Raw genomic sequence first — 12,639 nt, forward strand, 5'->3', positions numbered from 1 at the left:
CTTCAAACATTTAATAGTTTTCCTATTATTTGATGAATTAAAGAATGTTTTTATACACAAAAAATTAGACATAAGAATAAAAACTGTGGGTCACAATGCAGAAAAAATTGCCTTTATTGAGGAAAAGATATTTTAAAAATGTTGATATTAAAATCCACACTCATACATACAGTGCACTTTCAAGCAATACAAGTATTTCTATATTTAGTTATCATTATTTTAAGAAAATAAGACAAAGTGATCCACAAAAAGTCAAAAGTCAATGTCCTAGTTTAATAAAAGAAATTACGTTCTATCAGTATTCAGAGAGAAAACACATTTCACATTTTTTAAACTAAGTTAGACTTCCACAGTACCACCACTGGTGTAAACTTGGAGTTTATATGAGGAGATCTGGTGATTGCTCAAATCTACAGAGAAAAACAGAACTCCCTCAAACAAGATCATTATGAGAAAATCTGCTCATTAACACAAGAAGCCAACTCCGCAAACTGGATTGACATGTTTGATTAGCACATTCTCAGGGGGGGGGGGGACTTAAGAGTTGACAGGATTACGAGCTGGCTCCGTTTTGCCCCTTTAATCAAACTAACCTTAATGTCAATAGAAATCTGGCCTAGTTACATTTTAAACACCTTAAAAAAATGAAAAATGCTGATTTAATGTATAAAAAACACATTTTGATTTTGATTTGATTTTGGTCCAGCAGTGACAGGTGTAAATTTTATCATAATTCATTAGAAAAAAAAATATTCTACATCAAAAAGTAATATTAATACTTGGTGTATGAAGCACGTTTACAGAGCATCTGTTCACATGTACACTATGGTCATACATTCATTCTCGGACTAATCTATTCCACGCATCTCATGTATAAACTGCTAACAGTTCACTACACAACCATCACCAAGTGAAACCATGTTAGTGTACACTGTGTTTTTTCAAAAAGCACATGTAGAATACTGACTGACTGTATGTTAAGTGACAGTCTCATTAGACCAGTATACACACAGACACACACACACACGCACACAGACACACACACAACACTGTATTTCATTACAGTTTAAGAATCAACTTTTTCCAGTCTTCCATTGGTGCTGCATTTCTGGAGGTAATCAGAAGGGGGCAGCATTTCTTAACAAGGGACAGAGTGGAGTAATGCTCCAGTGTGTGTTTGTGTGTCTATGTATATGTTCCTCCTATCCTGAGTAGTAGTTAGTGGGGACAAATGGCATCTTGCTGACGGTGGCCGGCACTGCTTTCTTCCTGACCTCGACCTGGAGGCTCGTTCCGTTCTTAGCGAATGCAGCATCCACGTAACCCATGGCAACGTTCTTCTTCAGGCAGGGAGAGGGGCAGCCGCTGGTCACCTCACCTAAAGAAAACAGTGAGTGACAGGTCTTTAAATCGCTTATAGAATACAGAATACACAGTTTTAGGACAATATTGAATTGGTCCTGTTTTTCATTGGGAATTTTCTTCCTGAGCAGCAGAAAGCGCAGTTTATCTACTTTGTTTTTTAGATTCATTCATTCAGTCAATAAATGCTGGCTTGTAATCATCAGGATTTCTTCAGTGCATCAAAGAGGTTCACGCATTTAAAAACAACGTGACAACATGAAAATAAATAAAACTACATTTATATTTATCACATTCACACACAAACACACACACATATATACATTCATATATATATTATATTATATATGAAATAATGTATGATGACAAACAAGACTAAGCAGCTACAATCCATTAGGCGACAATTTGTAAGATTTGAAAATGTCTGACTATAGCGACACCACAGGATCATAGAAGACACTTTATGAATAAATTCTGCACATTGTGGCCTTAAAAAAAACTAACAATTTCCATTAGTGATGGAACTTTGGCAAGTGCATCCACTTTGGTGTAAGTTCTAAATGTACAGTAAAAGTTTAATTTATTCTATAAAATTCTCAATTCTCTTATGTCACAGCTCTTGACAAACGGCCACTTCTCACCTATGACCTTCCCGTCCGGGCTGAGGATGGGTGTGTGTTGTCTGACAGGCGGGCCGGTGGATACCAGACCGACTCTCTTCCTGGCCGTCTTGGCTTTGATCTGGGGTACGATGATGTCAGCACCAGGGAAATCCTTCGTCTGTCGTCGACGTTTTCCTGCGAGAGACAAGAAAAAGTGTGTCATTACACAGAACAGGCTGAACAACAAGACACACACGTGCAGGGTCAGCAAACCCTTTGAGAACCCAGGTTTAGTTTGTTCAGGTTTGCCATTAATGCTCTTAGATTTGAATGAAAATGGTCTGAACTTTGCTTCATCCATTTTCACTGGGATTGTTTCATTTTTCTATAAAGAAACTGTGCCTACAATCCCATTACAACTCTTTACACTGGTCTTCAACACAACAACATGAATGGGGACTGATGGACATCTCAACATATCAGCATTGACATTCTAAAATGCACATTTAAATTAGCGAATTACAGACAGAAACAATAGTTACTTTGGATATATTCATATGTATTTATACAAATTCCAGAGACAACTGTGTGCTTAAAATATGACTTATGTTTTGCATAGATACAAATGTTATGTAGTTAGCACTTGAACCTCACCTATGGTCCAGACCAGGGTGGCCTCCACAGGTGTGGTAGTCTCATCGATGTCGTTGCCGTAGAGACAAAGCCCGGCTTCGAGCCTCAAACTGTCCCTGGCGCCCAGACCAGCCAGCTTCACCTCACTGTTCACCAGCAGCTTCTCCGTCAGCTCCACCACTCTGGACTGAGGGACGGAGATCTGACAGACAAACACACACACACACACACACACACACACACACACACACACACACACACACACACACACACACACACACACACACACACACACACACACACACACACACACACACACACACACACACACACACACACACACACACACACACACACACACACACACACACACAAAATTTAACTTTAGAAGTGTTTGCTGAGAGATTAGTGAGATGAGTATTTGGAATGTTTAACAGTGTTACTAAGGGACATGGCACCATGTTAACCAAGTTGCCCGACAACAAACAGGAAAAAACTGTTTTGATTGACAAATGTGTCCGTGGTCCAAATCTGCTGTGAAAGACGTGTTACATGATGTCAAAATCCTACACAACAAGTCAAAAAAAGAAAGGTTTGACAGAAGCTCACCTCCACTCCGTCCTCTCCAGTGTATCCACAGCGAGTGACCCTGCAGCCAGGAACACCAAACACAGTGGCCAGGGCGGAGGTCATGAAGGTGAGTTTACTGAGGTCCTCCTTCAGCCCCTCCTGGAGCACCCGAGACATGGACGGGCCTGAAAACACACAGCTTGTTATTAATCCATATAACCTGAGACATGGAGGGCGGAGGAGAACACACACACACACACACACACACACACACACACACACACACAGAGGAGGTCAAACAGTAAAAGTAATAAAGGATTAATAGAGGAAAGATAGAGATAAAACTATAAAGAATACATGAAAAAATAAGTGAAACAAAAACATCAGGCAACGGAGATATACCAACAAGGACAGACAGAACATTAGAGACAAGGGTGGACGTAAGGAGGGAAAGATGGAAGGAAGGATTTTACCCTGCACAGCAATCAGTGCCTCATCAAGAAACTCCAGATCCACATCAAGACCGGCAGCTTTGAACTCTGCCAGTCTGGTCTACAGGCAAAACACACACACACACACACAGTTACCATCAGTCTCCCTGACTCCAGACCTGTCGCTGTACATACAGTGTTTGTCTGAATTTACCTTCATATGAGCTGAGTCCTTGTCGGCACAGCCAGCGTTGGAGACGACATAGAGGTAGCCCAGGTCTGTCCTGGTCACTATGAGGTCATCAATGATCCCCCCTTTCTCAGTGGTGAGGAGGGACAACGTCCCCTTGGGGGAGAGGGAGTAGAGAAGAAGACGTAACCCAGTGGACAAGCAATAGTGAGTTGATGCAAGTTCTCAGTGACACACCCCTTCATCTCACCTGGTTGTCCTTAAGTTCTGCAACATCTGCAACCACCAGAGACTCCATGAACTTCACTCTGTCTTTGCCATGGACTTTGGTCTGACAGGGGAAAACAAGGGACATGATTAAATATAGAAATAGGAATAGTTTTATGTAGTCATGAACTGTCATCTGACTGATAAATCATGTTGTACACATAACACATGTCTGTAGATGCGATATGGAAGCGTACACGTGTGTATGTCCATGTTTAGAATATAAACTGTATATAAAGATGGCCTGTTCCCCAAAAGTGAAGCCAAGGAGTCAGAGTCTCGATTGCCCCCTGTTGGCTGGATGCAGAGTGGGTCATGAATCCTGCCTCCTCCATGTTAGTGGACATGACATTGACATTGCTACAGCAAATGATGTTGGTGTTACAAGATGGCAGCGTTTGTATCTGGGATATCTTGGCTTCACAGTGGATAGTGGGATGAAGTGGAGAGGCTTCGTCATCTTGATGTACAGTCTATGCTTCAGAGGTGCATGTATCTGTCTGCCTGTGTCCGTTTACACTCGTCCTACCTGCAGCATGTGGCTGACGTCGAAGATGGAGCAGTGCTCTCTGGTGTGCATGTGTGAGGCGATGTGGCTGTCTTTGTACTGGACAGGCATACTCCAGCCTGCGAACTCCACCATCTTCCCCCCATGTTCTCTGTGGAAGTCGAACAGCTGAGTCTTCTTCCAGGTCGCCTTTGGAAAACACAACACTGTGATGAGTGTACAAAAATAACAGAGACATTCAAATTCCAGAGTTCTACTTGATATCTATGACTGTTAGCAGTTTGTGCAACTTGACTGAAGTTGCATATTTGATTCTAGTTTTAATGGTTATAAGTAATAAACATTTGTAAATATGATTTTTAAAGGTGCTGATTAAAAAAAAATCTATACAGTGATATAATACTTACAATCTGTTTTTAAAATGGGATTTTTGCAATTTCATATAAGTGCATAACTGTTTCATTGTATATATTTGGTTTAAACTGTACAAATCTATACTTTTAATAGTTCCTTGTCATTATTTTGTATTTTCTACTTCTTAACACCTTAACTCGTGCTGTATTTCAGAATCAGAATCAGAATTCTTTTTATTGCCATGTATATTTGCACATACAGGAAATTGCCTTGGTGTGGTACACTCTATGTAACTCTATGTAACATAGTAAATCAGATTTGATAAACTATCTTATCATATCTAATTGATATATTGGTGTATCTGAATGTCATAACAAGTCAACTTCTATAATTGAAAGATTTTTTCCTTAATTGCAAACAAGACACCAATTTGTGTGTTTATGTATTATTAAAACATTCTCTGTTGTGAGGAACAGTGAAGGTCTGAGGGAATCCAGATGTCCTCCCTGATCAGGTCTCTTTCAGTCCCACTGATAAAACTGGTTAATCTATTACAGCGGGTTCTGCATGTGTCACTGTGGTGAGGGACTTAATAATCACTTATTCATTATTTATACAGCCCAGCACTTTATAGCCTGATCAAACAGTCAAATGTCAGGTAAGGCAGTTTCCACACTCATCATGTTCTGTTCTTCACACCCCAACGTCTGACCTTTGAACACGCCGGTGAAAGGTGGGGGGGCTTATCAGCGCAGGACAAGCAGCAGTGCATTATGGGATATGGTGTGTCGGCATTCTACATCTATCTAGACTCAACTGCATATGGACCGGACTGCTCAAGTCCAAAGTCGGCTGTCAGAGTCAGAGTGGAGGCTGTGATATGCACACACAAACACACGTACACTCATAAACTCACACACTCACAAACACACGCACACAAAATAAACTACAACAAATTTTCATAATCAACACCGTGACTTTAACATTGTGCAACGTGCAGAGATAAATCTTAGCTGAAGAATTAGGTTCGACTAATCATTTTTACACATCTTAACAGCTTGATAAACTACAGAAATCCTACATTTTGCCTCATTATACACACCCCTGCTGTGTATTTCATTGATAACCTTATCTGTGAATGAATGAATGAATAGATCTCTCTACAGCGTGAGATCACAACACGCTGAATAAGCAGCAGCTCGGACGGGGCTGTCAGTGCTGTAGAGTCAGTCACTCGTGGTTGTAATAAAATCATGGTGTGCAGCTGCAGTGAAGTGAAGCAGGCGGACGGAGGGAGGAGGGTCTGCTGGGACAGATGTACATTATATCTGCATGAGCTGCTGCAACACACTGCTCTCACCCAGTCTTATTACTGGAATTTAAAACAAATCCCCAAAAGAGGAAGTTAGATTATTATTGTGAGCATCTCTGGACTAAAGTTGAAAGAGGAACATAGCTCCTCCAACAGTTTCTCCACGTATATCCTAAATAGCTTAACAGCTTTACAAGTACAACTTGGAATAGGAGCCAGGGAGCAAGCATAAGATCAGCTCATATTGAACCTATTAATGAGGTCAATATCACACATGATGGTGCAAACTTTAATTAAAAATTATATTATGAGAGAATTAGATTCCCTATGTTTTGAGAAGGTGTATATATGCATATGAACACACCTCAGGACAACCGCTCTCACGAGATCAGAAATTATTACGCTGATATTATTGAGCCCTTTTATACCACGGATATTATGATAAGATAATTGCATAATAATGCACCATAAGTGCACCATTTCGAAGTGCAATAAACTTTTCATTCGAAACAGTATTCAGTCTGATATTGGTACCAGGATTCAAAATAATGAATAAAACGTGTATAATACAACCAGACAGTAACAAAACATTAAGTCAAATGGACTCTGTTGACAAAAAATAAATATTAAACATTTGACACATGGTGTTCTTGTGTCAGCTCTGTACACTGGGTGCAATGGTTAGATGAGCTGTAGGTTTGCATTTGGGCCACTTTTACTTTCAGATCAGTATCGTCATGATATCATGAGAGAACAACGTGTGGGTGAGGTTGTAGTTCACCACAAAGCAAAGAACGTCTGTTCATATCCTCCAGTCAGGAACCTGTGGTTGAACTGGCTGCAGTCTTTCTTCAGGACAGAACCAGTAGCGGTAAAAGTAACGTTTCACTCCTCTCACCTCTGCACTTGACGCCTGTCTCTGCTGCTGCCTCCTCCCCGCACATCCAAGACCGGCGACCCGCAGCAAATCGTCCCGTGAAACCCGCAACGCGATCCCCGAGCCCCCGACCCCGACCAGCCCCCGAGCCCACATGTCGCCGCCTGAGTCCCCGCTGAAGAGTCTCACTCACACCCGCTGCTCCTCAGACTGCAACACTTCCGCTGGGCGACTCAACTCTGAGGACCAAACACCGAGCAGCCTCTGCTCTCCTGACCAAAACCAGTCTATGACCAAAACACGTGAAGCTACAGCGACGACGGACGGGAGGCGCAAAGGCTCACGGGAAATGTAGTCGATGAGCCTGTTTTCTCTGCAGCATGTTTATGCATATGTAAAGTTACATTTATTCTTATAGACAGCGGGCTCTATGCATATAGACTGTGATATTTATGATTATAGACTGTATGGTATACGCTTGTGTAACGGATGTGACTGTCTTAAACAGTCTTTATTTTAACCTGGTGACACTTATATACTGTTTGGTTTGTGCTTATAGATTGAGGAGTTTATGATTAGAGACTGTTGGGTTTATGCTTATAGACTTTGAGATTTATGATTATAGCATGGTCGGTTTGTGCTTACAAGGTGTATGGTTTACACTACAGACTGTGGGGTTTATGATTATAGCTTGTATTGTTTATGTGTACAGAGTGTAAGGTTTATGCTTATAGAGTGTACTTTATGTATAAAGACTAGGGTTTATGCACATAATATGAGTTCTTTTGTATTTAAAAAAAATCATGGTTTGTGTGTGTATAAACTGTCAGGTTTATGCATAAAGACTTTATCCTTTATGCGTATTGAATGTAGGGTTTGTCCTTATATACCTTATTGTCAATGCATATGGACTGTAGGGTTTATGCATATTAGATAAGATAAGATAAGATAAGATAAGATAAGATAATCCTTTATTGGTTCCAAAATTGGACATTTCGCAATGTTGGCAGCAAGAGTCACAAATAGGTATCAGTAAGTAATAATAAGTAACATGCAATACCTAAGTGTAAGGATAATAATACTATGATAATAAGTGTTAGAAAATATAAAAAACATAGAGAAATATGAATGGAATATACAGTGTAAAAATCAGGAAAACATATGTGCAGTGTGAGAATAAGTACAGTGAATGGATTGCACATGAACCATTACATTGCACAGACAGAATTAATGTTGCGCAGTTAAGAGAGAGTAACCTGAGTTAAAGTTCAGTCCATAGAAGTATATTGTAGTTCTACTGGGAGCAGAGCTGGTTGTTCAGTGCTACTGCTGCAGGAAGGAACCACCTGCGATACCTCTCCGTCAGACACTCAGGATGGACCAATCAGTGATGGTGTCCTGCAGGGAGTTGCTCAAAAATATAGCCTTTTATAGTTTATACATATATACTGCAGGGTTGATACATATGGAATGTATGATTCATGCAGGATTTATGCCTACAGACTGCCACAGGTTATCCAGGGCAACAGACTTTCTTTTCTTGTTTATGCTCATTGCCATTGAAAAACCACATTTACTCTCAAAAAGCATTAAATTCCAGCTTATGATATCTGTCAATTGTAAAACTGTTTGCATTTGGATCCATCAAATGAGGTCAAAAGAGTTTGTTCCACTGAGACTTTCCTCCCTGTGGTATTTGTGTGTGTGTTTATCCCTGTGTAACCCATCATGCTCTCCACCAGATCATTGAGTCATCCTTTGGCCTGAGAAACTAATAATACCCCCTGTGTCTGCTGCTATTTTGGGCTCTGAGGGCTGGGTGTGTGCGAGAGCATGTTTGGGGGGGTAATGGGGCTGAGAAGACTTCACCCCCCTTTCCATAGCTCTAGCTCTCTCTACCTCTCTCACAGGCCAGGGTGGGCTAAATTGGAACACGGACACACACAAACATAGCTGGTAGAAGAGGTTGGCACTGGGGGTGTCCTACAGTTGCTCAGACACACACAAGGAAAGGGAAGCAAAACCTGGAGGTTCCATGTGGTTCCACACGCCAAGGATTCTATTGGAATCACTTTTTTCATTGTTCACTCGGAGTTCAACTCCTGGATAACGTGTGGATTATTTAAATGTCATATTGCAGCTCCTGTTGCTGCAGATGCTTCTTTTTGACACTTGAGCGTCTGGGTGTGAGACTGGGTTAACAAGAGGAGTGCGAGACAGGAACAGACCAGGAGAAGCCCATACAACCGAACACAGCTCTTGTTCTTTGTGACAGAAGGTTAGTGTGAAGATTGTACAGTTGTTTATCTTGTAATATCTTATAAGACCCAGTCTGTCTACAGTCAGGTCGGCTGTAAATCAGTTCATTGGTGATCCATTCATTCAGTAGGTTAGTCATTAGGTGCCTGTCCTGTACTTTGGCCCTAATTCAAATTCCAGTAGCATTGTGGTTGACAACCAGCTCTAATAATAGTTCTGATAAATCAGCTTCTCATATAACCAAAATGTTTTGTCTTCAAATTAAAGGCAAACAGATCTGTTCCCCCTCGAATCCCCTCGACCCACTGCCCTATTTTTATTTCCTACAGAAGGTATTCTTATTCCTTACATCCGATTTCTACCACTGTCTTAGAGAACCCACCATATTCTCTACTATTCTTTTAATTCATTACATTGATATGTCTAGATATTTGAAATTTTGATTACAGGAAACTCGGTTCTAATGGAACTAACAATCCCCAAAAATCAAAGGGAAAGGCTGTAAAAATCTGTAGATTCACTGTGTATAACCACAGCGTAGACAGCTGCCTTGTCTTCACTAGACTAATCAAAAGTACTTTGCTTCTTGGTCTTGCAGAGGTTTGAAGAAGATATATCATCCAGATATACTTAATCTAGTAAAAGAAGTGTTGTCTAGTTGAGTGCCATCTTGACTCATGTGATCCATGTCCTTATCCTTTATTTTCCCTGTAGAGGAGGCGAGATGTCAAGGCCTCCTTCCCAGACCACCCCTCAGTTCTACAGAGTCAGTGAAAGGGATCTCACTGAGATCGAGCTGCATTCTGTGGACTCCATCAACGATCTCCACCGAACACACCCTGAACACAGCCAAAAAGGTACACAAACAAATACTACAAACACAGCCACAAAGGTATACACAAATACTGTGAAAACAACCACAAAGGTACAAACACTAATACTGTGAACACAGCCACAAAGGTACACAAACAACTACTGCAAACACAGCCACAAAGGTATACACAAATACTTTGAAAACAACCACAAAGGTAAAAACACTAATACTGTGAACACAGCCACAAAGGTACACAAACAAATACTACAAACACAGCCACAAAGGTATACACAAATACTTTGAAAACAACCACAAAGGTAAAAACACTAATACTGTGAACACAGCCACAAAGGTACACAAACAACTACTGCAAACACAGCCACACAGGTACACTCACAAATACTGTGAGCACAGCCACAAAGGTAAAAACACTAATACTGTGAACACAGCCACAAAGGTACACAAACAACTACTGCAAACACAGCCACACAGGTACACTCACAGATACTGTGAGCACAGCCACAAAGGTACACACACAAATACTGTGAACACAGCCACAAAGGTACACACACAAATACTCTGAACACAGCCCCAAAGGTACACACACAAATACTGTGAACACAGCCACAAAGGTACACACACAAATACTGTGAACACAGCCCCAAAGGTACACTCACAAATAATGTGATCACAGCCACAAAGGTACACTCAAATACTGTGAACATAGTCACAAAGCTACACACAAAAATGTGAACACAAAGAGGTACACACACAAATACTTCGAACAAAGCTACAACAGTACACACGCAAATATAACGAAGACAGCTGTAAAGGTACATGCATAAATACTTTAAACACAGTCAAACAAAGAACACGCACTAAAACTAGGAATACAGCCGCAAAGGTATACACATAACTATTTTGAACTCAGTACACAAGGGTACACAGAGGGACACAGACCGAGGCAGAAACATATCAAAAAGGTACATCCACCTCAAAAACACGACAACAGGACGTAAGGTCAGACACTGAATGAGTCCACTGTGTGTGCTTTCAGGGGTTAGGCCTCCTCGTCCTGCCTACACACCTTCTTCGAATGGGAACCTCTACACGTGTGATCCCACAGGTGTCAGTCAAAGAGGTCATCCAGTCAGCAGCAAATGGCAGAGCGGTCTCCAGGACATGTTGACACCCAGTTCATCACGCGCCTACGCCATGGGCTGTGCTATCATCACTTTGCTTCTACTTACAGTGTTTCTCATTTTCTACTTTTTGGGTGAGATTTCACATTGATTCATTTTCAATTGTTTCCCCTGATATAATCCTTTATTTATGGATTATACTTTGTGGTGGGATTTGTCCATTTAACAGCTTGTCATCTGATTTGATTCAACCCAAAATGGTCAGACTGACATTATGCTTGTGTGTGTGTGTTCTTTCTCCAGTCCAGCAGGGCGGCGCAATCCAGATGTTGACAGAGGCAGTGAAGGAGAAAGAAGCTGCTGCAACAGAACTGTCACTACTGATCCAAGAGCTGCAGTCACTGAGACACAACCTGACGGCAAGGAGAGGGGAGACATGACCAAGAAGATATACACAGAACAACAACATGCACATGAACACACACACACACACACACTTTAAATATGGACATGAGACATGGGACAAAGTGCAGTAAAACTGTGTTTTACACTGAAAACTCCCTTGAGGCGTTCTCTCAACTGTTGTGTTTCAAGATGAAATGCATGTCATAGAACCGTGTAATTAAGAGAAGTTTCTAAAACTTTCCATCTCAAAGTCACATTATTAAACAGCATGACTGGTTGGATTACATCAATTGAGTTGTTTTATCTCATGATGTTACGTCACACATTTAACATTTACAGAAATCTAATTCTTCGTGATTGTTTCTCAAACTAACAAGTGGATTTAAATTGTAGCCACTGGGCCACACATAGTGTTTTAATGAACTGACTCTCTACCTTGTTTTGTGCTGTAATCACTTTGTGTCAGTAGGTGTCAGTGATATTTCACTGTGAGCATCACTGTAGCAAACTACTTGAGGATCAATACACAGCAAAAATGTGATGGACTGTGGAAAAGGAAAACAGATATTATTAATGTAGACAGTATTGTTATCTTAGTGTGTATTTATTAGCACTGGATAGTTAATGTATATGTATTTAAAATGTGTTTATGAATTGTGTGTAACCATGTCATAAAGTAAAGACTCTCACTGAGATTATATCTCCTGAACGCATCTCTGTTCTCTGCAGATAAAATAAAATTTAATAATTAACAAAGCTGAGAAAATGCTTCTCCAAGTAACATTATGAGTGAAGAGAAAATGGAGGAGAATGAACCAATGATGTAAGAATCTATAATTAATGTTCATGCAAACGTTTGTAAAATGTAGTTTTATGTGACTTCCACGTCGTTTAAAAAGAAAGAGAAAAATAA

At 40.6% G+C, this 12,639-nt stretch overlaps 2 protein-coding genes across 2 annotated transcripts; one reads left to right on the forward strand and one right to left on the reverse strand.

The window, feature by feature from the left end:
* Positions 1-90: 90 nt before the first annotated feature.
* amt (aminomethyltransferase) lies at positions 91-7,424 on the reverse strand. The gene is made up of 9 exons (XM_053424583.1): positions 7,128-7,424; positions 4,585-4,752; positions 4,039-4,119; positions 3,813-3,944; positions 3,641-3,719; positions 3,207-3,352; positions 2,619-2,799; positions 2,004-2,159; positions 91-1,378 (listed from the first exon to the last, which is right to left on the reverse strand). Exons 1-9 carry the CDS (start codon positions 7,260-7,262, stop codon positions 1,203-1,205), a joined length of 1,254 nt encoding a protein of 417 aa, XP_053280558.1. The 5' UTR covers positions 7,263-7,424; the 3' UTR covers positions 91-1,202.
* A 1,457-nt stretch (positions 7,425-8,881) lies between these two features.
* On the forward strand, positions 8,882-12,638 carry si:dkey-20d21.12 (uncharacterized protein LOC556245 homolog). The gene is made up of 4 exons (XM_053424428.1): positions 8,882-9,384; positions 10,080-10,222; positions 11,237-11,455; positions 11,625-12,638. Exons 2-4 carry the CDS (start codon positions 10,090-10,092, stop codon positions 11,759-11,761), a joined length of 489 nt encoding a protein of 162 aa, XP_053280403.1. The 5' UTR covers positions 8,882-9,384; positions 10,080-10,089; the 3' UTR covers positions 11,762-12,638.
* Position 12,639: the final 1 nt, after the last annotated feature.

Source organism: Pleuronectes platessa, chromosome 6 (genome assembly GCF_947347685.1).
Source record: "Pleuronectes platessa chromosome 6, fPlePla1.1, whole genome shotgun sequence".
NCBI classification, from domain to species: Eukaryota; Metazoa; Chordata; class Actinopteri; order Pleuronectiformes; family Pleuronectidae; genus Pleuronectes; species Pleuronectes platessa.

What these genes read in the sequence shown, in the direction of transcription:
- amt (XM_053424583.1), bottom strand. Translation starts at nt 7,262, where the DNA reads ATGTGGGCTCGGGGGCTGGTCGGGGTCGGGGGCTCGGGGATCGCGTTG. An exon ending in ACGTCAGCCACATGCTGCAG is followed by an intron (nt 4,120 to 4,584) that starts GTAGGACGAGTG and finishes TTCCCCTGTCAG; the next exon opens with ACCAAAGTCCATGGCAAAGA. An exon ending in GGCACTGATTGCTGTGCAGG is followed by an intron (nt 3,353 to 3,640) that starts GTAAAATCCTTC and finishes GTGTGTTTTCAG; the next exon opens with GCCCGTCCATGTCTCGGGTG.
- si:dkey-20d21.12 (XM_053424428.1), top strand. Translation starts at nt 10,090, where the DNA reads ATGTCAAGGCCTCCTTCCCAGACCACCCCTCAGTTCTACAGAGTCAGT. An exon ending in CCCTGAACACAGCCAAAAAG is followed by an intron (nt 10,223 to 11,236) that starts GTACACAAACAA and finishes GTGTGCTTTCAG; the next exon opens with GGGTTAGGCCTCCTCGTCCT. An exon ending in TCTCATTTTCTACTTTTTGG is followed by an intron (nt 11,456 to 11,624) that starts GTGAGATTTCAC and finishes TTCTTTCTCCAG; the next exon opens with TCCAGCAGGGCGGCGCAATC.